Below are 26,665 nucleotides of genomic sequence, written 5' to 3' on the forward strand. Positions count from 1 at the left end.
ATGCCCTATGTTAGTGGCTCCTCGTGCCGATACCTGGTAAGAGTGACCTATCGGACACTGGCTTTACTACAGGAACGAGGGGAGGAGGTCTGGCCCCCTTGATGTGCGGCATGCATGGCCCATCTCGATGGTGGAACATGCCCTGGTGCCCACAAACCAAACCCCCAGCTATGGGCAAATAGCACCACTGCCTTGTGGTTGTCACGGGAGTGAACAAGACTAAGGAAGACAACCCCGACAGAAAAATTCGGAGTGGAGCCCCGAAGGCGGATGGTCATCACACTGCGTCACCATTCGGCAACTCCTGCAGCTGTGCTGGCGCCAACCGTATCGGCTCGTCCTTGCCGTTGGAGACTGCCAGCAAAGCCGAGAGGGGGATCCTGACGACTGGGCATCCCAGGATCTCCATATTATCGCCCAGGCCTGCACCCTGGAGAGGTCACTCCAGTGCCGCTACCAGTGGCAGCAACAAATACATAATATATATATATTAAAAAAAAGGGCGGCACGGTACGGTGGTGTAGTGGTTAGCACTGTCACCTCACAGCAAAAAGGTTCTGGGTTCGAGCCTCACGGCCGGCGAGGGCCTTTCTGTGTGGAGTTTGCATGTTCTTCCCGTGTCTGCGTGGGTTTCCTCCGGGTGCTCCGGTTTCCCCCACAGTCCAAAGACATGCGGATTGAGTAAAATACCCAGCCACTAAGTTAGTGCAAGACAATGCATTCCAAGCCTGGATAGATTTGAAGGCCCAGTGCGAGATTACCATGAGCTACACTGGTTATGAACCTTCTGAAAACAAAAAGTCATTATAAGAAGTGCTACAAAGGTTGAACCGCATTACTGGAAGATTTAAATGTACGCTGTGCCTAGGAGGCACTCTCTGGTGATAAATTTGTCATTTTCTCTGAATTTTGCCTTTTAAGTTTTGCAAGCAAATGTAAAATCAGCAGTATGCTCCAAATTCACTTGCTAATTTATGGGTGATTAACACTGATCAACGTACGCATGTACAGTATGAGAGATTGAAGCTTTTGTAAATCTGGCAGGAATTTTTAAGTTTGGTTTGACTGATAGATAAACACTGACGCATTTAAATGAGGTCCATGCTGTGCATCAATCTGTTACATGAAACCTCCTAACCTGGCTTTGTGCGAGTGACGTACAGTGTGGAAAATGCCGTCTGTGGCAAGTGTGCATTCCACATTTGCAAGTGTCCTGAGAAGTCAGAAACAGGAAAAGTGCAATTTGCAAACATTGTGGAGAAGAGAACGCGGGGGGGGGGGGGGGAACCCCACACATCCATTTTCTTGTGAAATTTAAAAAGACCGTAACATCCCACCCCCCAAAATCCTCAAGGGACATTGCTCTCTCATGGCAACATTATTTTTGGTGGCGAAGTTGACTGACATCAGGCGAAAGACATCACAACCAAGATCGTGAACAAGGCAGTAAATGGGACACCTATGAACATTAATTGGTAGCCCCAGGCTAACAGCTGCCTTGGAAAAAGATGGAAATGCTAAGTAACACAAGTATCTGATTAATTTATATATTGCAGCCAAAATGACAAAGCTCTTAGGTTTTTCTTTGCATAGCTTTGGTTACTAATACCCCTTTCCACCAAATCAGTTCCAGGGCTGGTTCGGGGCCAGTGCTGGTGCTGGTTCACAACTCGTTCAACTTGCGAGCCAGCTGAGAACCAGTTTGCTTTTCCATAGCTCGCGGTGCTAAGGGAAGCCACGTCATTACGTCGCTGTATACGTCAGTTACGTCGCTACGTTTGCATAAACCTTGTCGCGAATAACAAACACAACACGGAAAACAACACGGAAGAAGCAGCAGCAACAACAACAACAACAATAATAATGGATGACTTCGCGTTTGTACAGCTGCTGCTTCTCGTCGCTTAAAAATGGCGATCTTTCGCGGTCTTGTTATTGTTGTTGGTCTTAACAACTCCGCCCCCCCCGCTGACGTAAGCGGTTCTTTCCTCTGGCCCAGCAGAGAGTTGGTGCTAGCCTGGAACCGGTTTTTTCTGGCCCCAGAGCCAGTTCTTTGTCAGTGGAAACAGAAAACCCGGTTCCAAACTAAGCACTGGCCCCGAACCAGCCCTGGAACTGCTTTGGTGGAAAAGGGGCATAAGTCAAGACTAATGAATGTGCAGAACCAGTGTTCCAGGGTATGTAGCAACCAGTAAAATGAATAACTCAAGTGAACCAGTCCAGATATACTATACACTATAGGGCTAAAAGTATGTGGACACCTGACCATCACACCCATGTGGTTCTTCCCCAAACTGTTGCCACAAATTTGGAAGCACAAAACTGTATAGAATGTCTCTATATGCTGTAGCATTAAAAAGATTTTCCTTCCCTGGAACGAAGCGACCCAAACCTGGTTCCAGCATAACAATGAACCTGTGCGCAAAACGAGGTCCATGAAGACATGGTTTGCCAAGATTACTGTTAAAGAACCTGAGCGTCCTGCACAGAGACCTGACTTCAACCCCACTGAACAGCTTTGGGATGAACTGGAATGCTGACTGCACCCCAGGCCTCCTCACCCAACATCATGCCTGACATCACTAAAGTGCTGGTGACCGAATGAGCACAAATCCTCATAGCCAGACTGAAAAATCTAGTGGAAAACCTTCCCAGCAGAGCAAAGAAGACTGACTCCATATTAGTGCCCATGGTTTTGGAATGGGGTATAATCAGATGTCCATATCTTTTTGCCCATATGGTGTATATTGCTCGTTATACTATCCACATTCACTGGATATGAGCAATCGCGTGCTCCGATTGGCTACTCCACTACTAGGATATCAGCTCATATACCATGAGTAGAGAAAAACAAAATGGCAGAGCGTGTTGCTGAACCAGTCAAGGATGAAATTAAAAAAAATACTTGAAAACAAAACCCCAAAAAATACAACAAAATATGGAATAAAAGTATTTGACGGAAAGAACGTAAATTTTTCAAGAATTATTATAACATTTTTCACAAATTACTATCATTTTGCCGGTTTATTTACATTCTAAGCAAAAATGATTTCATCTGACGTTTTGTACAAAAGTTTTTATTTACAGAATTTGCAAAAATAAAAATGCTCCGTTTCTCACAATCCAGTGAACGTGGATATAATAAAACTGTTATTCCACTCAATTTCATCGTACATGGCTTATAGACAACTAGCCGATGAGGCACGTAGCGCCGATCAGCACATGTATGACTCGATTTTGTGGAATAACTTAATTATACGTATTAGGGCACGTCTTCCATTTTCTAATTTTATTTAAACGTGTAGCTGTTGTGTTTGAGGCTTTGCTCCATTCCGTGCAAATGGGCAAAAAATGTATACAGAACTTTTGTTTTTTTAAAAAGCTGTGGTCCTAAATAAGAAAAATGTCTACAATTAAATGATTTAGAGATTTTTTTTGTCTGAATTAAGAAATTTTTCAAAATGAATCATGTCAGTCTTAGTGCTTGTGTAGCGGTTTCCAAAAATGGGTTTTGAATTTTACCTTTAAAAAAAAAAAAAAGCTGAGAGTTTTGGGGTGGAAATTAGAGACTTCTTGCTTCAACCAAAATAGAGAAACAGTTAACATATTAAAGGGGAACTGAAGGCAAATTTTTATCAACAAAATTCTGTCATTTTATTAAAGGTCCCATGGCATGAAATTTTCACTTTGAGGTTTTTTAACGTTAAAATGAGTTCCTCTGACCTTCTTAAGTCACCCCAGTGGCTGGAAATTTCATAATGTGTAAACCAAACTATGCCCAACATTTGAGAATGGCGCGTCAAAACGGCGCGTTGATAAACTCTTCCCTTGCCTACGTCAGCAAGGGAGATGATCCCCACGCCCCCCCTCTGGATTCCCACCCACTGTATGGATTGCCCGCCCAGCTCAAAAGTTGCCACCAAACATGGAAGTTGCGCTGTACATGGATGTGACAACACAGAAAGGAGTCTGTTTTTACTGCCGACGGGAGAGCCCCTGAAGAGGCAGTGGCTTCATTTTATTTACTTCAATAATACGCCGTCGAGTCTACCTAAGACGGTGTATGTTTGTCGGAAGCATTTTCCTGAGGAATGTTTCCACAACTTGGGACAGTACAGGGCAGGTTTTGCACATCAACTGTCACTGAAGCCTGGGTCCGTACCAAGCATCCCTGCCGCATCAGCAACAAACACCGAACAAGTGAGTGTATAACTGTTAAGTCGTTTTGCCGTGTTTTAAAATTGGTGCGTTAGCCTAGCAATGGCTACATTAGCTGTGCAGCTAACCGCTTCCTGCAGTTAGCCAGGTAATCTGCGTTACAAAACTAAAGAGCATGCAGCATGCTCTGTTAAACTGAGTTTAGTCTGGAAATTGACTGTAACTTATGAGCTTATGTTTGACTATTGCTCCGCAATGCATGTCTTCTGTTGGATAAGCGATATGTTGCTGTAGTTGCTGCTTCTATCCTCTTTGGTTATGGAGTGCGTGTTCAAGCCTAGGGTATTATACGTTCGTAAACTACCACTCCGAACACTCTCTCTCTCTGTTCTCTGCGTCACGTTGAGTTTACGAAAGGAGTCCGAGGGAGAACGGGGTTTTGTCTTAGCAGCGTGGCTACAGGCGCTGATAGCAGCGAGTATGTGTGCGCGCAGCTTGGTCAAACCACCATGCCATGGGACCTTTAAATATCGGAATGCATTTCTGACTGCCATGTTGTCGCTGCTATAGCAAGTTATGAGTGTTTGAAATATGCTCTGTAATATATCCGTCCATATGTCAAAGCGATGGCCGTAAACGAGATTCGTTGAGACCTGTACGAGACTTCGTAGGACGGAAGTAAAACGTACAGCAGAAATCAAAGTGACCAACATCTGCCAACGTTGTCAAAAGACGCGCGCGCCCTCCTTTGAATGCTGATGTAATCAAGCCGGAAGTTTTCCCCAGGTCCGAAATCGCCATTTTGTAGTGCTGTCCGAACCCTAAGTGAGGATTATGTGGGAAATGCGCTCGGTATAATATGTATTTATCACAAAAATGCATGCATGTATTTATTATTTTGAAAACCCACCAGCCGCCTGATCTGGCACGTTTTAATCGTGCGACAGTAATGACGTAAATACCAGCACGGCGGACTAGTCCTTATCCTGTCGTCTTTCCAACTCTTCTCTACTCCACGTTGGTTGGAAGTCGTATGGAATAATCTCAATCACTGATGAAGCTGGCAAATCTCGAAATTAATCTAAATTGGAATGATGTGGCGATCTGGCCGCTGTGTAAACGGTTTTCAAAATGGCGGCGCTGACGCTCAAGTCTCGTGAAGATCGCGCGGATAAGCGACGCCTGCCGTGGACCATACGAACTACATTCAACACGGCTAAAAACTGAAAAGGCCAGTACGAGTCATGATATAAGGTTAATAAAACCGAAAACGTAATTGAATAACACGTTAAGAAACAAAGCAAGTTTAAAAAAGACTTCAGTTCCCCTTTAAGCAGTTTGGTATTTAATATGAACTCTATCTCTATTAACAGAGCTTTGTACTGGATTCCAGTAAAGTGATTAACTCTTCCAGTATCATTTTGAACAAGCTGCAGGTGAATATGTTCCGACTGAAACCCATATATAGTGAATCACAGTTATGTGCGTCAGAGAGAGAGACAGAGAGACAGAGAACAACCAATCACCAGGTGAACACTTGTGCATGTTGGTGTGACTCACCCTTATCTGGTCTCTCAAGGCCTGGATGGCAGTGGTATCAGCAGGAACTATGTCCTCCTCGCTCAATCGTCCCTCGTACTTCTTCACCTGACGCTCAGCAGCCTGTAAGCTTCTCATCAGCACATCTACTGTTTTCAACCTGACAGAAACAGGAGGATAGTGAGGTAACTGACAGGGTGGATGTGTATGAGAAATATGGGTGCTTGTGTATGTACTGACTTGTGCAGATAGACAGAAGACAGCGAGTTGAGTCGCTCGATTTTCTCCACAGCCAGATTGAGCTCGGAGCGAAGCACAGGCACGCTGGAGGAGGAGGGTTTCTCTTCGAAGAAGCTCACACAGCGACGAGACACGTTACCCAGATCAGACTGCAGACTTTTCAGATGCTGTTGCAGCTTCTGCGTAATAAATACAACGGCATCGTGCTGTCAGTCATCGCACTGATCATTTCGGACACGCCGACGCTTATAATGCGATGTAAAGCTGAAGGAATTCAACAAACGGTGCAGAATTTCTCAGCCAGAAGATGGTGCTGTTAAATCTGTTATTGCTTACCTCTTGCTCTGCGATATGAACAGCTGCACCTCCACCTTCTCCTGACAAACCACTAGGGGGCGGAGTCTGCATGCCAATCATCAGCTTCTGCTCTGCCTCTTGCAGGTGAGCCTTTATGCTCTGCAGCTCTGCGAGGTAGGAGCGCGAGACAGACTCATCCTTCTCCACTGAGAGAAACAGGACAAATGAGAATTAGTGCCAAGTAGGAGTGGCCTTGAGTCACACTGTATACGAAGAGAGCTCATTAAATAACCACCCAACCGATCAGTGAAATGCTAATGAAATTTAGCAAATAGATTTTTTTTTTTTTTTGCCTGACATGTAAAAAAGGCCTGCTGCTTATTACAGTATATACACAATGACATGGGTATATTTAACAGTTATTCCATGAAATCGAGTCGTACATGAGCTGATAGCTGATGAGGTACATTGCGCCTGAGTTGGCTCGAAGCCATGTATGACGAGATTGAGTGGAACAACATTTTATTTTTTTCACGGTCCGGTTTCCATCAAATCGTGCGCTCTGATTGGCGCACGAGCGGTCTGGAATCCTACGATACGGACCCCGGTTACGGACCCCGGTTACGGACCTTTGGCGAATCGCTCGTTCACAACAACAAACATAGTAGCAATTTTTGACATTTATTTTCGCATTTCAGTACAATAGCATTAATTTTACAGCATGGATAGCAATGACAGTGTTCATGGCGAAAGCGAGTTTTACTACCCTGATGAAGACAAAATAAAAGAAAACATTTCAGGAAAAAGCTGAAAACCTGTAACTGTTGCTAACGTGGGCGGCACGGTGGTGTAGTGGTTAGCGCTGTCGCCTCACAGCAAGAAGGTCTGGGTTCGAGCCCCGGGGCCGGCGAGGGCCTTTCTGTGCGGAGTTTGCATGTTCTCCCCGTGTCCGCGTGGGTTTCCTCCGGGTGCTCCGGTTTCCCCCACAGTCCAAAGACATGCAGGTTAGGTTAACTGGTGACTCTAAATTGAGCGTAGGTGTGAATGTGAGTGTGAATGGTTGTCTGTGTCTATGTGTCAGCCCTGTGATGACCTGGCGACTTGTCCAGGGTGTACCCCGCCTTTCGCCCGTAGTCAGCTGGGATAGGCTCCAGCTTGCCTGCGACCCTGTAGAACAGGATAAAGCGGCTACAGATAATGAGATGAGATGTTGCTAACGCCGAGTAAAAACATGGCTGAATCCTGAATGACTCAATTTTGTATAAATAGGGGACTACATAGGTGGCAAAATGTAGTTTTTTTTCCTTCCATGGGAGTGCACTTGTATACCGAGGAGGAAGCAATTTACATTACAGCCGTGAATGAGGATTCAAAATGGCGGCTCGCCTTGGCTTTGTTTTCCCTTTCGGGCGCACTCATTTTCTGTTAGAATTTGGTAAAGAAAAAAATAAATATATTATTTATCATTTTAAGGTCAGTCCGTATCGTGAAATACCGTGACCTCGGCCCAGAGGCCTCACTCAGTATTTTCAAGACCTCGGTCACGGTATTTCACCATACGGACCTCCCAGCTGGTAAATAACATATCTCCACATTCACTGGATTTTGAGAAACCGAGCATTTTTATTTTTTGCAAATTTGATAAATCAAAACGTCCGACAAAATAATTTCCGCTTAGAATGTAAACAAAATGAAGAAATGACAGTAGCAAATTTGTGAAAAATGCTATAATGATAATTCTTGGAAAAAAAAAAAAGGATATGTTCTTACCATCAAATACTTTTATTCCATATTTTATTTATTTTGCATTTTTGAGGGGTTTTGTTTCCGAATAGAGTTTTTATTTCGTCCTTGGTTGGTTCAGCAAAATGCTCTGCCATTTTGTTTTTCTCTACTCACGGTATATTAGCTGATAGCCTAGTAGTGGAGTAGCCGATTCAGAGCGCGCGATTGCTCATATCCACTGAATGTGGATAGAATAATGGGATTTGTTTCTGGATGTAAAACTCCAGAGTCGACTGAAAGAACGAAGTGACAGTTCTGAATCATCACTGGTTTGGAAACAGTTTAAAAAAATAAATAAATAAAATAAATAAATAAAATAAATATAATAAAATAAAAGCCCCTGGAAAAATATTACGACAGAAAACCCGTCACAAATCTCACGACGTTGAAAAGACCAATGGTGATAGCAAGCACTATCTAGTTTCACAGAATAAATTCTTAACTGTCCGATTCAGCGAAACAGGGCAAGCTTTTAAAAATAAAAAACAAAATAACCTGATGTAGTGCTTGAAGTACACTTGCTTGCTTATTATTCAATTGACTGTCTAGTTCTTAACATAAGAAAAGAAAGAAAACAAAAGGAAATGGTACGTTTCTGTTATTCAGTGCTGTTTGTAAGTTTGTCAGGTTTTTCCATTTTAAAAAAACACTGTAACCGAGTACTTGTACTTCAAAATGACCATCAATAATCCTGACTAGTACTCATCAGGATCTATTTTTCGACACCAACACGCGTTTACCTGTCTCCATGGAGATCAGCAGTGCTTTGCAGTGCTCGTGGCAGTTCCGTGCTCCCTGCTCGAGCTCGCGCCTCTCGGCCGCCGTAAACAAGGCACTCTCGCGGCTGTCTGCCAGGAAATCCGCTTGGTGGGCGTCGAGGTGATCCAGGGCTTGCTGCCTATCAGACGGAGACTGCAAACGCACCTAAAACAAACAGAAATACTCAGAGTCAGGGACATCCCCTGAAGAGTCTCTACAGGAGTGTAGGTTGAGTCAAGTGCAGTTTAAAGTAGTGACCGTGTCCAAAGTCCAGGAAGAGATGTTGCTGATGTCCTTCTGCAGATAGTGCCAAGACACCACACTCTTCATGTTCATGTGCAGCTGGTGCCATAAAGACATGACGTTCTGGTACAGCTGCTCCGTTCTACATACCAGAAACAGAAGGAGTGCTTCATTAGCACAAACCAGGGCAGGAAATTTACTAAACCGGCAGGTTTAGACTGAGGTCATGTATTTAGATAATCATCTTCGCGAGTTTTTAATCATACAAGCATGATAAACATATTGACAGAAACTGCATACTTTACACTTTCCTATGTGCCCTATATTTTTTAAATTACCTAAATTAGATGAAACATAAAACTTGTCACCTTACTCAGTCACACCGGAGTCGGAGCGCCCACTTACACATTCATAAAAAGACTATTCACATGGTACTGGCATGAGAATCACTTTCACGCTTTCGGTATTGATTGGTTTCTTTTTCGCGGTGGGAACGCCCACCGTAAACAGGATAAAATCGGTCAGCCACAGTTTAGGCTACCTGTTTGGAGGTAAAACTTGTTACGAGATGACACGCGGATTTGATGCTCAGGAGGAGCTTCGGATGATTCAGGACAGCGATTCGATTCAATCTTGAGAACTGCGACACTGACGAGCGGCGTCATTTTGAACCTCGACTCGATCCAGCCGAAGATCAACTCGAGCGAGTGTACACTACCGTTCAAAAGTTTGGGGTCACCCAGACAATCTTGTGTTTTCCATGAAAAGTCACACTTTTATTTACCACCTTAAGTTGTAAAATGAATAGAAAATATAGTCGAGACATTTTTCTGGCCATTTTGAGCATTTAATCGACCCCACAAATGTGATGCTCCACAAACTCAATCTGCTCAAAGGAAGGTCAGTTTTATAGCTTCTCTAAAGAGCTAAACTGTTTTCAGCTGTGCTAACATGATTGTACAAGGGTTTTCTAATCATCCATTAGCCTTCTGAGGCAATGAGCAAACACATTGTACCATTAGAACACTGGAGTGAGAGTTGCTGGAAATGGGCCTCTATACACCTATTGCACCAAAAACCAGACATTTGCAGCTAGAATAGTCATTTACCACATTAGCAATGTATAGAGTGGATTTCTGATTAGTTGAAAGTGATCTTCATTGAAAAGAACAGTGCTTTTCTTTCAAAAATAAGGACATTTCAAAGTGACCCCAAACTTTTGTAAATATTTCTTATGAGCATATTGGTTGATATGCGTGCGCTGTAGTGCATACACAGGAAAAACGACTGAGTAATTTTCCCATAGTTAAAAGTATTTTCCTCAAAAATAGTTCGATTTTGCTCTATTTTGAGTTGAGAGAGTAAAATTTGGAGTTGGAGCAAAATTAGTCACAGTGTTACCAACTGTTATTTGGCGTAGAGTAAAATCTTTTTCAAATCTGAGTAAATTTTATGAAAGACGATGAAAAAAAAGTACATGACTAAATGACGAAAACAAGCAGTATGCCTTTAGTGGTATGCACAGCATGGCATTTGGACCAAAGCCCATATCCCCGAGTGTCTTTACCTGCTGGCAGTGTCAATAGCCTCCTGGTTGGGTGGTGGAACTGTGAAGCAAACTGATGGCACCATGGCCTCATTTCCTGTCGGACTGATAATCTTCCACTTCGTCCTCTGCGAGTTATCTTCTAACACACACTCTTCTCCTTTACTGATCGTGATCTAAGAGAGAGATTAAGAGAGGCAGAGGGAGAGAAATGGACAGATGTGGGGGGGGGGGAAGAGGAAATAGGAGGTAGGTAAGGAAGTTTTGGAAAATTAAAACAAAAACATAAAGGAAAAACGTGGAGTATAAATTAAAACCGTAAAATGGATCATGTGGTTAACCAATGAGAACAGAAATCAAATGTTAATGTGAATGGAAGTCACATGGGCAACTAAATGGTAATGTGATTGATGAGCGCAGTGTTTTTCTGTTTCCCTGATATACAGTCAAACTATTTAACCTGTCGTGTGTCAGTTATCTATAGATTTCTGTCTTCTATCTTGGAATATTTTAACTAATAAAGGGGTGGGAGAATTACGGTATATTGCACCATCCACCCCAGCATCCTGCCCCTCGCACATAGGCGTAAGGTAGCAGAAATCAGAAAGCTACCATCTGCCCGTGACCATGGCTCTCACACACACACACACACACACACACACAATTCACGGATGACTGAAATGCTGTAGTGCCACAACACTCATCCACATTTCGCAGCTGATGGCCCATGATCTTTGTTTTCAGGCTATGATGACTCATAATTACTGACTTGCAATTACAACGAAGACACTGTAATTGCTATGTGAAAAATAAACAAGTGTTTCAAAGAGTGGATCCATTGCTATTGCATGATCGTGACTGGGAGGCTGGAGGCAAAGCAGGAGCATTAACTGTGCTGGATTTGGACAGAGTGTACAGAGCCAGGGCAAAGACACAGGGCAGAGGAAAGAGTGATGAGTAGTAGTAGTAATACCTGAGAGTTGGCCTTGCCAGCCCCGCAGACACAGAAGAGAAATAAAGAGGGAAGAGAGTATGGGCAAAATAAGAGAGGAGGGGGAGGAGGAGGGGTAAAGAGAAAGGGAGGTAAAAGAAAGGGAGAGGGAGGACAAAGATTAATTTTGGGCATTCTTAAGACCCTGCTTGACTGAAAAATGTGATTATGGGTGGAAAAAACAGATGGCCTAGCGCAACTAAGGGCCTGGTGAACGCCAGCCTGTCTGAAACACAGATGACTGATCAGACTGAAAAATGGAAAATTTTAATTATGACCATATCTCACTCATGAGGCCTAAATGATACACACGCTCAGATGTGTGTTATAATGCGTGTCTGATGCGTGCTGTAGCAGATGTATTTACTGTATTATTAGTTCAGATACCTCCACCTTCCCCTGCCTCTGTTTCTGGCTCAGGGAGTGCAGGCACACAAGTTGTACATTCAAAGGCAAAAAAAATAAAATTAAAATAATAATAATAACAATAATAATAATAATGTCCATTTGATCTTAAGATCTTTATCTCTGTCCCAATTATTTTTGCCTCTTGATGGAAGAAAGTGTTAAATTCATGTAATTTAAGAGCATTTATTCACACATTTGTTTAATTACATATCGAATTTACAATTAATTTAAAAAGTGCTTCTGAAAAGTAAAACGACATTCACGGATTTACAGGGGAGTGCAAAATTTTGCGTTCTCCTTTGGAGCTTTATTTCTATACACAAAGCAGAAAAGTCCATGTTCATTTAAAGCATGGCCAAAATGTTAGCGCGATTAAGTCTAAACGCGCAAGCTCAACACTGCAACCCCATTGGCTTGCTCTAGTCCAGGGGTTTTCAAAGTGTGGGAGAGTCAGCCCCCCCTCGGAGAGCAAATAAACAACAGCGCCCCCCCTTACAATTTTTGTTGTTGCTATGGACCCTTTTCACGTGACGTCACGACAAACGCGGCCGCCATTTTGGACATGTACTACCAGTAGTTTACCACAGCCAGCATTGAGGAACGGCAGCAAAGAAAGTTTTTACTTTCAGCAAGACTTCCATCATGCCACTATATTGTTGTGCACCTGGATGTAGTAACCATCAACAAACAAGGCAAGGGTTATCATTTTATCGGATCCCGACGGAGAAGATGGATAGCAGCCATTAACAGGAAAGATTGGCAGCCCTCGGCATACCAACGCTTGTGCAGTGACCACTTTGTTGGAGGTAAGACGAATAAAATTAGCCAGAAAAGGCATTACATTGCTGTTAACATTCTGTGGCGGCGAGTGTGTAACCAAATAGGTTAAAATAACCCATTGTAACCTCTTTGTTCTTCTGTAGTAGCTATTGTTGACTAGCTAATGTCAACAACATATGTTACTGTAGCAATGTTTACGTTCAGTCATTTGGATGACTGTTAAAACCTTTCAGTCTCAAGTTTTTCCTTTACTGTATTTACTAGTTTACTGTAATTATGATCCGGCAGCTATTTACACCAGATCCAGTGTAAATAGCTGCCGGAGCCAACGTCCGAGATTCCGGAGCGCGCTCCGGCTTGCTCCCCCTCAAATTAAGCAGCACGCTCCAGCTTGCTCCCGGAGTGCACGTCAGTGAACAATCCTGGTGGAAGCAGGTAAACGTCGTTCTCTAAGCCTGCTAACCTCAATTTTTGCAAATACCTCTCCCTCTGCTCGCCCTGTAAATGTCCTACGTCGCTGGATAGTGAAGGTGTTTTCTGCATCTCGCTCCTTTTTCTTTTATGTTTTTCGTTTGTCGCCTTCCTCGCATTCAAACTGATTCGAGCCCAAGTCCACTACATGTCCAAAATGGTGGTCGCATTTACGAAGGTCACGTGACTGAAAAGGGTCTATACTTAATGTTCCATTCGTATTTTTAAAAAAATGGTTGTTGTACACATGTATTTTTTTCTTTTTCACATTTTAAACATCTGTGCTTTTTAATACATCTTGTTTTACACATTTTAAACATCTCATAACATCGTTAGCTAGCATCTCTTGGCAGACAACACATTGTGGCAGTGGGGCATCTTCAGATCCAGTCCATGAAAATCCAAACTTTAAATAATCGTGGTCAGACTTCCTTCTTTTTCCAGTCCCCCAGGATTCCGCGGGCCTCTTTTGTGATTGTTGCGGGCTAAAATGTCTGATGTTACGGGGTTTTTCCAAAAAATTGCGATGAAAGTTGCGGTGTTTTTTAGGTTTTTGTTGCGATTACATTGCAGGAGGAAGTGAAAGTTGCGAGAAATTGTTGCGATTTTCTCTTTGTGATTAAAATTGAGTGATATGTTAAATATTAAGTTATTACTGAAAAACTATTAAAAAAACACTGAGAAATGGTCCTATAAACAACTTTACCAATATAAAAGATTACCAGGACTACAAAAATGCAGAAAAATAGGCTTTACTTATCCAAATGCACCTGTTGGTTCAAAAGTTAAAGTGCAGAGAACCTCACAGCACAACATGAAGTTACCTTAAAATATAAGATAAATGCCTCAGCTTTCATGTAAGAAAAAAAAACTATTAATACTAGCACTGTGTGCAGGCAGTCTCTCCTGAAGACTAAATTAAACAATAATTATAAACTAATAAAATAAATGGCTCAGGCTTCATAGAAGAAAAAAAAACAATTTGAACAGAATCTCACAGTATGATGCTGAAGCTGCCTAAACAATGGAAAATAAAATACCATTTTGGCAAAAATGTTGGCATCCATTAATTTCTTGTATTAAGTAAAAAATAATGTAAAGTGCACACAGTCCTTCACTGTAAACATAACACTTTCGGTAACAGAATTTAAGCCTATAAACACTGACTCGCACATGCAGTGTTGCCAGATACTGCTGACGTTTTCCAGTCCAAAATATGTTCAAAACCCGCCAAAATGCACTTGAAACCGCCCAATCTGGCAACACTGCGTGCATGCTGCTTCTCTTGAACGTATACACGGAAGTAAGGCAGAAGGTAGTTTGTCGACATCACCTCAAAACGACGCCAACGATTGGTCAAATTTGCGAGAAAGTTGCGGTGATTGGATATAATTGCAACACCGCCCTGAATTCGTGGGGATTGGTTGAATTTGCGTTGAAGTTGCAAATCGCAACATCCTGGAGGCTCCGTTTTTTTGCTTGGCCCAGACTCTGTCTCCTCACTCACTGTAGCTTTAGGTACTAAAAATCGATCCATTTTGTCTCTGGTAAAGGCTAGCTGAAGTTCGCTAAATGTCCGCAATAATAACTTATTCTGGTTTATTTTCCCTCACGTTGCGCCCCCCCCGAAGAACTCTGGCGCCCCCCAGGGGAGGCGCGCCCCACACTTTGAAAAGCCCTGCTCTAGTCAATTTATCTGAAGATGTAGCTATCTAATCAGGTAAAATCAAATCAATCAACACATTTAAAAAGTCCCTTAAAGGCAAAAACTCACCAGCAGTTTCCTACTGAAAGTCCTTTTCAAGTCGAAAACTTCAAAATCATAATTTCGAACGTAAATTTGCATTATTGAAATAAGGAACGCCTGGAACATCTGCAAAACCTAAAATATGGTCTTGTCGGTTTCATCATTTCAGACGAAGGGAATGTAGTAGCTCCTGAGTGGCACAACAGGAAACATAGCCTGTCACTGTATCATCAGGAGATCATAAGTTTGAATGCTGAATCAATACCTCAGCCTTCCATGGACAGGAGTCAAGGTAGTAAAATTGGCCATACTCTCAGGTTGGGAGGGATGGTGCGACTGTCTCTCCACTGACAACTGAAATGATACTTGACAAATCACAGACACCTGTGATTGTCATGTATGCAGAAAAGAGTAGATAGCACTGTCCTCTTAGTGTGTTACACTGCCCTGTGATGCAGCATGAGCAGCAGTTTGAAAAGATGAGGAAGTTGGCTTCACATGTCTTGGAGAACGCATGTGTTTAGCCTTCACGCACCCCAGCTGGAGGTTGGCGTGAGATTGGGGAGAGTTAGCTCGTGGGTTGGAAGGAGAAAGACCTAATTAGGGGTACGCAATTTTTTTGCACTCAACCATCATTTCCAACAGACACCTACTGGAGCCCCTTGTTTTTTGAGCGAGCCTTGAACAGAATACTGTTGGACTTGTATTGTCCTACGTATATCCGACAACACCACTGTTCTACCCCACGTAGGGAGCATGCACAGTCAGTCGATCAATTTTGGATTCAGCCGAACCGTGTTGGAAGGGTTTCAAGAAATATTACCGTGTGAAGACAGGTTAAAAATTTTACAGGGTCAGGATCAAATGTCACTTGTGAAATATCAGTGACAAAATGTGAAATACAGAATTTTTAAAATAAAATTTTACGAATCATTTGTTGGGGTTTGTGCAATACACACAATATGAAAACCATGTTCTACCAGTGTTCGTGAAAATAGCTCTGCTTTCACAGCTACACATTTGCGGACAGTGAAGGGCGTTTCAAAAGTCTTGCCACACTACATCTGATGGCAACAAAAACTATTTCACCTATAGCAGAAAATAAAGAGCCCTCCATTTTCCATCCTGTTTTTCAGGGTAGTGCAAGATTTCGAAAGGATGGTAAGAAATGCAGGTAAGCAACGAGCTCCAAACAATGCTATAATAATTCATCAACGGGTTTGCAATGATCGCTACAATGCGCAAAGGTTTTGGTGACAGACCGCGAGTTTGATTCTACAGAGGCACGTTTCATTGAACTGGATAGCAAAAGGGCTTGAGGGCATGGGTCTAGCAGGGCAGAATGGAAATCAGCCTTAAAAAAAAAAAAAAGGAGATCAGCTCTTAATGCTAGAAAAGTTCAATACGGAGCTGCGGTGGGTGTAAGTACGAGTGCATCATTTATAGGGGTCATACCTCTATTTGTTTGTAGTCACAGATGCCACGGATGAGTGTGGTGGTACCCAGAATGAAGTCAGCGCTACGTGGGCGGAGCTGGACCACCGTCTTGGCCCGCCCTACCAGGCTGGCCACTGAACTACGGTACTTGATCAGCTGTTCCTTCTCCTCCTGTTGAGAACAATTATGTATCAGTTAATTTGCATAAAAATCTCATCTCATCTCATTATCGCTAGCTGCTTTATCCTGTTCTACAGGGTCGCAGGCAAGCTGGAGCCTATTCCAGCTGACTACAGGCGAAAGGCGGGGTACACCCTGGACAAGTCGCCAGGTCATCACAGGGCTGACACATAGACACAGACAACCATTCACACTCACATTCACACCTACGCTCAATTTAGAGTCACCAGTGCCGCCCCGGAATTAAATTTGATTGGTTCATTCACTGCAGTCAATATTTTTGTGCTGAACTCGTGTCACGACTGGCAGCCATTTTGAAATTGGCAGATCCAAGCACATACTTTAAACCCAAAACTAACAAACACAAAGAAGCACTCACTTACTGGACAATGTGCAATATAAATGTGCAATACCTCTCCTGCTGGACTTTTTTTTCCTCTTTTTCATATCTTATTTTTTATATTTGTGTCGATACTTAATTTATCTAGAAGTTTTCTCTATTTTCTGTTTCTCCTGTAATGATGCTGCTGGAATTTTTATTTCCCAGAGGGAACCCTCCCAAAGGGATCAATAAAGTTCTCTCTTATCTAATCTAATCTCATCTCATCTAATCAAACTGCTGTCAAAAGTCCTCACCAGGTAAGTTAAACTGTTTTGTATCAAATGGACCTCATTCTTGACATTTCCATGAAAAAACTGATTCCGTTGAGTAATTATCACAGCTTTGGGGCCTTTTAGATCTAACAAGTAGCTTTGTTCACTGATGTGACTAAGAAAGAGAAAAATTACCACATTTCATCTCTCTCTGTACATCAAATCATATGTAAATTTGGAAAGTGTTGCATCAGTTACCAAGAATGTTGCGTCAGTTACTGTACATTCCATGATCTCAACTGTCATTTCTAAACATTTTTCATAGTTTATTTCTTTCATTGTATCCTATGGGATGTTAAAAGCAAAGTCGGAAAAAAATGTGAATAAAATTGCAACAAGTTTCACAGAAATTGGCGTTTGTACTTGTGTGTTCGCAGTTGTTGAATTCTCCAAGTTGCGTCAGTTACCAATGTTATCTGCATGCCACTAAATAAATTATTCATATCTGGGAAAAACTCTGTGTTGTCCAAGATGGCCTTTGGGCCTTAAGTCATCATACATGTGTTTGAGTTTGCTCTTTCTATAATAGCCACACAGTTTAAATTTTAAACCCTCTGAACGTTGCGTCAGTTACCCGTGGAATTGCCCTACCATTAACTCCACTGAGAGAACCTATTTCGTACTGCAGGCTTGAACACACACAGCTCATTTTCTACCAAATACAGTAGTGCTTGAAAGTTTGTGAACCCTTTAGAATTTTCTATATTTCTGCATAAATATGACCTAAAACATCATCAGATTTTCACACAAGTCCTAAAAGTAGATAAAGAGAACCCAGTTAAACAAATGAGACAAAAATATTATACTTGGTCATTTATTTATTGAGGAAAATGATACAATATTACATATCTGTGAGTGGCAAAAGTATGTGAACCTCTAGGATTAGCAGTTAATTTGAAGGTGAAATTAGAGTCCGGTGTTTTCAATCAATGGGATGACAATCAGGTGTGAGTGGGCACCCTGTTTTATTTAAAGAACAGGGATCTATCAAAGTCTGATCTTCACAACACATGTCTGTGGAAGTGTATCATGGAACGAACAAAGGAGATTTCTGAGGACCTCAGAAAAAGCGTTGTTGATGCTCATCAGGCTGGAAAATTTTACAAAACCATCTCTAAAGGGTTTGGATTCCACCAATCCACAGTCAGACAGATTGTGTACAAATGGAGGAAATTCAAGACCATTGTTACCCTCCCCAGGAGTGGTCGACCAACAAAGATCACTCCAAGAGCAAGGTGTGTAATAGTCGGCGAGCTCACAAAGGACCCCAGGGTAACTTCTAAGCAACTGAAGGCCTCTCTCACATTGGCTAATGTTAATGTTCATGAGTCCACCATCAGGAGAACACTGAACAACAATGGTGTGCATGGCAGGGTTGCAAGGAGAAAGCCACTGCTCTCCAAAAAGAACATTGCTGCTCATCTGCAGTTTGCTAAAGATCACATGGACAAGCCAGAAGGCTGTTGGGAAAATGTTTTGTGGATGGATAAGACTAAAATAGAACTTTTTGGTTTAAATGAGAAGCGTTATGTTTGGAGAAAGGAAAACACTGCATTCCAGCATACAAACCTTATCCCATCTGTGAAACATGGTGGTGGTAGTATCACGGTTTGAGCCTGTTTTGCTGCATCTGGGCCAGGACGGCTTGCCATCATTGATGGAACAATGAATTCTGAATTATACCAGCAAATTCTAAAGGAAAATGTCAGGACATCTGTCCATGAACTGAATCTCTAGAGAAGGTGGGTCATGCAGCAAGACAACGACCCTAAGCACACAAGTCGTTCTACCAAAGAATGGTTAAAGAAGAATAAAGTTAATGTTTTGGAATGGCCAAGTCAAAGTCCTGACCTTAATCCAATGGAAATGTTGTGGAAGGACCTGAAGCGAGCAGTTCATGTGAGGAAACCCACCAACATCCCAGAGTTGAAGCTGTTCTGTCCGGAGGAATGGGCTAAAATTCCTCCAAGCCGGTGTGCAGGACTGATCAACAGTTACCGCAAACGTTTAGTTGCAGTTATTGCTGCACAAGGGGGTCACACCAGATACTGAAAGCAAAGGTTCACATACTTTTGCCACTCACAGATATGTAATATTGGATCATTTTCCTCAATAAATAAATGACCAAGTATAATATTTTTGTCTCATTTGTTTAACTGGGTTCTCTTTATCTACTTTTAGGACTTGTGTGAAAATCTGATGTTGTTTTAGGTCATATTTATGCAGAAATATAGACAATTCTAAAGGGTTCACAAACTTTCAAGCACCACTGTATCTAGTCCACCTATAAAGGGAGAAATCAAGAATTCTCCAGTTTTCTATTCAAAATTAACCATAATTGAAATCATTAACGCAGAAGTTGAACGTTTAAAAACTTCTAAATATTTCTACAAACTGCAACAAATCAATATCCCCACAATAAAAAGAAGCCACACACATTTTCTATACCAAGGATCTAGATTAATGGCTCCCACCACCAAAGAGGTCAAAGTTAATGAGTGATCCCTGTGCTAACATGAGTGTAGGATTGTGTCTCTGCAGTTAACATCTCAGCTGGATGCTGGTATAAATAACGAGCAAAATTCTAACCTTTTCTCTGGCCTCCATGAGTCTGAGGGTTAATTAGGGATTCATTACAGCGCTGGCTCTGAGAAGCGGAGACAAATCGAGGCAGTGCTAATGGTATTACACTCCGGTCTGGAATTTTACAAGTGGTTTCGAGAGCGCTGAGAGAATTAATGCTGGGTTGGGGCTGGTGCTGTTGAGTGGTGATCCAATGCCAAGGTGCGTTTTCCCCAAAATTGAGGTGGAAACTATAACCCCGCAGTTGTGAGAGGCATGGAGCAAAACGGATCTGCGTCAAGAAAATCAGTCAGAAGCAGCATGTGTGTTATTTTCCAAACAGCAAATTAAAAACAGCTGTGCAGAGGCATCTGTCGAACGAACATTGAGTTAGATGAATCTTTACCCCCAGTGAGAACTCCTCTCAGAAACCGAGACTCAAGATGTCTCAACAGCATGCTTTTCATTTTAAAAGCAACAAGTCCAGACAAGAAACATATGACTTCCAAATACATCTCGGACAATACACTTTATAAACATCTGATATTTTCTTTCTGGTCTTTATGAGGATAACCTCGAAGGCAGTATATGTTGGTGTGTTTGCTGGAGTATTTTAGACAGCATTTCTCCACGCTTGGCAAACGAGCACAAAACTTAATCCTGAGAGTTTCCCTTCATGACCGTCTACGAGACCATCAGACGAAGACGTGAACAGCCACCCACAGTCGAGGACAAAATCCAGAAATGAAGGTCGGAATGATTTGGAGATGACTAATCCTCTAGACTTCCCTGAATAAAGCGGCTCACAGAGTAGAAAGTGCAGTGATCAGTACCAAATGTGGACGTGGACCAAACAAGTTGACAATGACCTGAAGGACTGGAGACCCGCACTCAAAGAAGCCAAGAATGTCTTGCTTGCATCTCAGACTGTATTATGTTAAGTGTACTTAAGTTTAATGCGCATATCACTACAGTAGGTTATAAGTGAATAAGAACAGACGAGTCAAATCTGGCCCCTCCTCCTCTCCGCTCCTGCCCAGCCCACTCAAGACTGCCGTCTGTCCTGGTTCCCTCTTGGTGGAAGGACCTTCCCATTGAGGTCAGAACTGCCGACTCCCCGACCACCTTCAAGCGGAGACTGAAGACCCACCTCTTCCCTTCCCACTGTGTATCGGTCTAAACCAACCCAGGCTGTGTTCTGTCTAACCTGGGGTTAACTGTTTGACTTCTCTATTTAGTTGTACTTCATATGGTTGGTTTGTTTCCTTGGCTGTTTGAGTATTAAAGGAACAGTCCACCGTACTTCCATAATGAAATATGCTCTTATCTGAATTGAGACGAGCTGCTCCGTACCTCTCCGAGCTTTGCGCGACCTCCCAGTCAGTCAGATGCAGTCAGACGCGCTGTCACTCCTGTTAGCAATGTAGCTAGGCTCAGCATGGCCAATGGTATTTTTTGGGGCTGTAGTTAGATGCGACCAAACTCTTCCGCGTTTTTCCTGTTTACATAGGTTTATATGAAACAAGTTCAGTTACACAAATTGAAACGTAGCGATTTTCTATGCTATGGAAAGTCCACACTATAATGACAGGCGTACTAACACCTTCTGCGCGCTTCGGCAGCGCATTGATATCTGAGCTCCGTATCAATGCGCTGCCGAAGCGCGCAGAAGGTGTTAGTACGCCTGTCATTATAGTGCGGACTTTCCATAGCATAGAAAATTGCTACGTTTCAATTTTTTTAACTGAACTTGTTTCATATCACTGGTCATATAAACCTATGTAAACTGGAAAAACGTGGAAGAGTTTGGTCGCATCTAACTACAGCCCCAAAAAATACCGTTGGCCATGCTGAGCCTAGCTACACTGCTAACAGGAGTGACAGCGCGTCTGACTGCGTCTGACTGACTGGGAGGTCGCGCAAAGCTCGGAGAGGTACGGAGCAGCTCGTCTCAATTCAGATAAGAGCATATTTCATTATGGAAGTACGGTGGACTATTCCTTTAATACTTCAACAGAATATTACACATGGGCGGCACGGTGGTGTAGTGGTTAGCGCTGTCGCCTCACAGCAAGAAGGTCCGGGTTCGAGCCCCGTGGCCGGCGAGGGCCTTTCTGTGTGGAGTTTGCATGTTCTCCCCGTGTTCGCGTGGGTTTCCTCCGGGTGCTCCGGTTTCCCCCACAGTCCAAAGACATGCAGGTTAGGTTAACTGGTGACTCTAAATTGAGCGTAGGTGTGAATGTGAGTGTGAATGGTTGTCTGTGTCTATGTGTCAGCCCTGTGATGACCTGGCGACTCGTCCAAGGTGTACCCCGCCTTTCGCCCGTAGTCAGCTGGGATAGGCTCCAGCTTGCCTGCGACCCTGTAGAACAGGATAAAGCGGCTAGAGATAATGAGATAAGATGAGAATATTACACAAGGCATTGTTGTCAACTGCTCAGCTGGCACTAGAACTTTCATGTCTAGGAGCTCAGCACTTCATGCACCTGACTTTCGCACTCGTTGTACGTAGCTCTGGATACGAGCGTCTGCTAAACCGATAGAAACAGGAGGTGCACTGTTCAGATTTAAAAAAAAAAAAAAAAAAAGTTGACCAGAAATTCTTCTATCTAAAATCATAAGAACTTTGAGTGACGCAGAGCTGTACAGCAGAGCCAGAATTCAAACCGTGCTTGCATTTCAACCAATTTTTTCTTCTCCTTCCAGTGTTTTCCAATGTTTCAAAGGGTTTAGTAATTGGCTTCAGACTTCATCAAATAATTAAAAAAAACTCTTTCAGGTTTAGGCCACCCTCACTTAGATAAGGCTATTTGGAACACTAAAAACAAACAGTGTCACTCCGTTACACCCCTTCACTAGAGCAATCCATCCAGCATCCTGTGCCAACGCTGTCTCTTCTTCCGATGGTCAGAGAGGAAATCTACACTGCTCGTGCCTGCTCTGTGTGCCGCCCTTTCTCCCTGTACCATCTACTGAGTGTTATTCAGGGCAATCGATCTCTGTATGTGTAATCAGAGAATACACCAGCCTTACCATGGAGTCCTGCAGCAGGTCCTCCAGTTTGCCTAGTCTGCTGTTTTGGTCACATGTGTACTGCCGCTTTATGGTGTCCTGAAGCTGTCGCAGGTACGTCTCGCACTCCCGTGCATCGCTCATGAACTAAGAACGGCATCACAATGGTTACATTCAGAAAAATGCATGCATTTTAGATTTTTTTTTTTTTGGTCGACACTACCTGAAAGTAGGCAGTGTTGTCCTTGAGATGTTGCTCCACACATACACACAGCTGTCCAACCCACTGCCATTGTGTCTGCAAGGCAGCTCTGTAGGCCTGTCAGAGAGCATAGCTGGCATCAAGGTGAATAAAAGTAAAGCCAATAATACTCCTAAACATATAATTATTAGCCACTTGGCCCAGTGTGGATGGGAAATTTCTAATTCCAGCTAGATTAATTTAAACGATAGTGACGTGAACATGAAGGGTCTATCATTCATATGATTACACTTGGAGTAGTACTGACTGAAAGCTCACCTCGACAGTCTGTTTGGCTGGGTGATTCTCCCGACACAGCTGATCGGCTGTTTCCTGTAGGGAGTGCATCACTTCCTGTTTTTCCTCCAGCTCTGCCCTCAATTCCTGTGAAATGAATACATCAATCAAACGAAGTACCAATCTACTACTAATATGCAGAGGGATGGTGTTATTCATGCCTCCTTGTGAATCAGAGCTACACTAGCCAATCACAGACGTCTATGAACTCAGGTATGTAGAAGACGGTAAATAGCACATTCCTCAGTGTGTGTTAAACTGCGCTGTGATAGAACGAGCAGTAGCTGGCTGGTGGGTAGGAAATAGCAGTTGACCAAATTTGGGGGGAGATGAGTTTCAGAATCCCTGAAACTCAATTATTTACTACTCCAGTGTTCGCAAGTTGTATAAAACTGTGGCAAGACTTAAATATATTGAACGGTTATTCCACGAAATCGAGTCGTACGTGAGCTGATAGCCGATGAGGCACGTAGCGCCGAGTTGACTATAAGCCGTGTACGACGAGACTGAGTGGAATAATTTAGTCTACCCACATTGACTGGATTTTGAGAAACTGAGCATTTTTATTTTTTGCAAATTTGAGAAATAAATAGTTTATACAAAACGTCCGACAAAATCATTTCCACATAGGATGTAAACAAACCGGCGAAATCACAGTAGCAATTTGTGAAAAATGCTACAACGATTCTTGAAAAAAATAAAAGACATTTTACCATCAAATACTTTTATTCCATATTTTGCTGCTTTTTTTTTTTTTTGCATTTTATAGGGTTTTGTTTTCGAGTAGTTTTTATTTCATCCTTGGTTTGTTCAGCAACACACTCCCACCATTTTGTTTTTCCCTACTCATGGTATATGAGCTGATAGCCTCGTAGCAGAGTAGCCAATCAGAGCACGCGACTGTTCATATCCAGTGAATGTAGATCGAAGAATTCCCATTATATAGAACGTAGAAGTGTGATCTCATTGGATTTAAACTTTTTTCACACACAGGTTTAAGAAGAAAACAACTGATGGTAGTCACATGTGTATGTGTGTGTTCCACAGAACTGATGTGAAGTGGCTGTTGGTTTGACTTTGCATCATGTAGCTCTGCAGTTTAAATCTTTATTTGTGGTATTCAACTATAGACGTCCATTATAAGTGAGAGGCATGTAAGCATGTTTTAATCAGTACAGGGAAACGTTTAGATTTTTGTTCGTGCTTATCCAGATATGTTCAAGTTTCAGATTTATTATCCTTTAAAAAAGGAAATTTGGTATGCAGCAGGTATTCAGAGAACACGAGTTAAGAAAACAGACATGGACCACACAGACACATTCATAATATATTTACACACAAACGCATTACTCAAATAGATATACTGTACCCACCCAACTCATAACTGTCACTGTTACTTATTGCCACTAAGCAAATGACAATAACTAGCCTAGTAAACTAGACCCACCCGCCTAGCGGCCAAAAATATTTTTGCCTAGCGAGTGGGTCTAGCCTCGCACCATATAAACAAAAACACCCCGGGCATCAAATTGTGCCCGCCAATCACAACGCAAGGTTTTTGTTTGGATTCTTTGGGCGGGCTTTTGCAGGAGTGACGACAAAGCTGCGCGACGCTGGAGAAAGCACAGCAGGAAAGATGGCTACGGCTAGTGAACAGCGCGCGTTTGACTCCGCTTTGGAATCAGTTTTAGAAGAATTAGACTTGGAGTTTTCGTTGAAACATGAGCAGGAAGAGGCTCTCCACTCATTCCTTTTCAAGAAGGACATTTTCGCTGTTTTGCCGACCGGCTATGGCAAAAGTCTGATCTACCAGCTGGCTCCGCTCGTAGCCAAAAGGATGGGGCTAGTTTGTGCAGTACGAAGAATTAATAAACAGCTTTGAAACATTACTTTTTGATTGTTTCTTATTTTCCCGTTATTTTAAATTTAAGGGAAATTATTTCACCAAACACCACTAAATAAAAACTCTCAAAAACAGTTTAAGCAAACCCTTGAAAAACACTTGGAAAAAAAGTGTATGTGGTGCAGACTCCAAACTTGTGGTCATTATCTCCAAACTTCTTAATATCTAGAACCTGTTTATTAATTAATACGCATTTTGAAAAATTATTTATTTCAAGGCCTCCCCCACTGCTTTCTGTCGCTCTGACTACGTCACAGTCACTGTTGCGCTGATTGGTCAGAGCGTTGGCCTATACGCACAGAGACAGTTTGAAAGACAGCGGTTTGTTCCGCCCACCCCCTTCGGAAATGTCTACGGATCGAGGCCAGACTAAATATTCACATTTAGTCTGGCTTGCCAGGCTAGACAATAACAGTAACTACAGAAAAAATAGGAGGAAAAAAAAATTAGGTGTCCCTTAATGAATTAAGGGTCCTAATAGCCACTAAAATAAAAGAATCTGGGGGCGTCGTGGCTCAGGTGGATGAGGCGCCGTGCCGTGGATCTGGGGGCCCGGGTTCGGTTCCGACCCGGGGTCGTTTCCCCGTCCCTCCCCGTCTCTCTCTCCCGCTCGTTTCCTGTCTCTGCACTGTCCTGTCCAATAGAGGTGAAAAAAGCCCCCCCCCCAAAAAAAAAAAATAAAATAAAAGAATCTCTGGCACGCCTTGCCCTTACAGTAGGAATTCTAAAACGGCGGCCTGAGGGGAGCAAACTAAATTCCCCAAAAAGTGGGTGGTCGGGGTATTTTAAAATTTGTTGCGCCTTATGGTAGATGGAGGTTGAAAGAAAAGGGGGAAAAAAAAAAAAGATACTGCGCTCTTCCATACGGAATCCGATGTGTGATACTGAACAGTGATCTTAACCTGGATATATGATGCATTTTATTCTGTTACTGTCACTCACAGCATACTGTTCTCTCTTTGCAACCATGTTGGTGTTGTTTTCGCTCCAGTCGAAGGCCAGCTCCTCCTCTTCCTTCTCGTTGAGCCAAATGAGCTCTTCAGTGCAATGGGACACAAACGCTCGCAAGCTCTCCAGGCAGCGCAGTCGCCATGACGAACGCTCCTACGGCAACAGAAATCATTCGAACTGGTTTCATCCTTCAGCCCCATCGAAACACACACACACCCTCATTCCCCCTTGACAGATCGCTCTCTCTCTCTCTCTTAACTCTCTCAAGTTTTAAATACTTGGCTCCAGAGACTTCACTGAGCTAAAAGGAGATGAGAACACTGTGCGTGTCACAGACAGATGCTATACATTTGCTTCTCTGTGTCATGTGCAGACTCTCTGCACCCTGCTCTTGCACTACGTTCACACTGCAGGCTGAAGTGACTCAAATCCGATTTTTTCGCCCATATGTGACCTGTATCCGA

At 42.8% G+C, this 26,665-nt stretch overlaps 1 protein-coding gene across 10 annotated transcripts in view; it reads right to left on the reverse strand.

Moving 5' to 3' along the window:
- Nucleotides 1–26,665, reverse strand: part of macf1a (microtubule actin crosslinking factor 1a) — a 413,795-nt gene that overhangs the window by 120,664 nt on the left and 266,466 nt on the right. For all 10 annotated transcript variants that reach the window (XM_060942802.1, XM_060942796.1, XM_060942794.1 and 7 more), the window contains 11 exons: nucleotides 26,193–26,354; nucleotides 23,330–23,434; nucleotides 23,033–23,128; nucleotides 22,831–22,956; nucleotides 16,420–16,572; nucleotides 10,589–10,743; nucleotides 9,037–9,163; nucleotides 8,760–8,943; nucleotides 6,274–6,440; nucleotides 5,938–6,116; nucleotides 5,719–5,857 (listed from right to left, as the gene is read on the reverse strand). In XM_060942802.1, coding sequence (XP_060798785.1) covers nucleotides 5,719–5,857; nucleotides 5,938–6,116; nucleotides 6,274–6,440; nucleotides 8,760–8,943; nucleotides 9,037–9,163; nucleotides 10,589–10,743; nucleotides 16,420–16,572; nucleotides 22,831–22,956; nucleotides 23,033–23,128; nucleotides 23,330–23,434; nucleotides 26,193–26,354 — 1,593 coding nt within the window. The remainder of the gene's footprint in view (nucleotides 1–5,718; nucleotides 5,858–5,937; nucleotides 6,117–6,273; nucleotides 6,441–8,759; nucleotides 8,944–9,036; nucleotides 9,164–10,588; nucleotides 10,744–16,419; nucleotides 16,573–22,830; nucleotides 22,957–23,032; nucleotides 23,129–23,329; nucleotides 23,435–26,192; nucleotides 26,355–26,665) is intronic.

Source organism: Neoarius graeffei, chromosome 16 (assembly GCF_027579695.1).
Source record: "Neoarius graeffei isolate fNeoGra1 chromosome 16, fNeoGra1.pri, whole genome shotgun sequence".
NCBI lineage: Eukaryota > Metazoa > Chordata > Actinopteri > Siluriformes > Ariidae > Neoarius > Neoarius graeffei.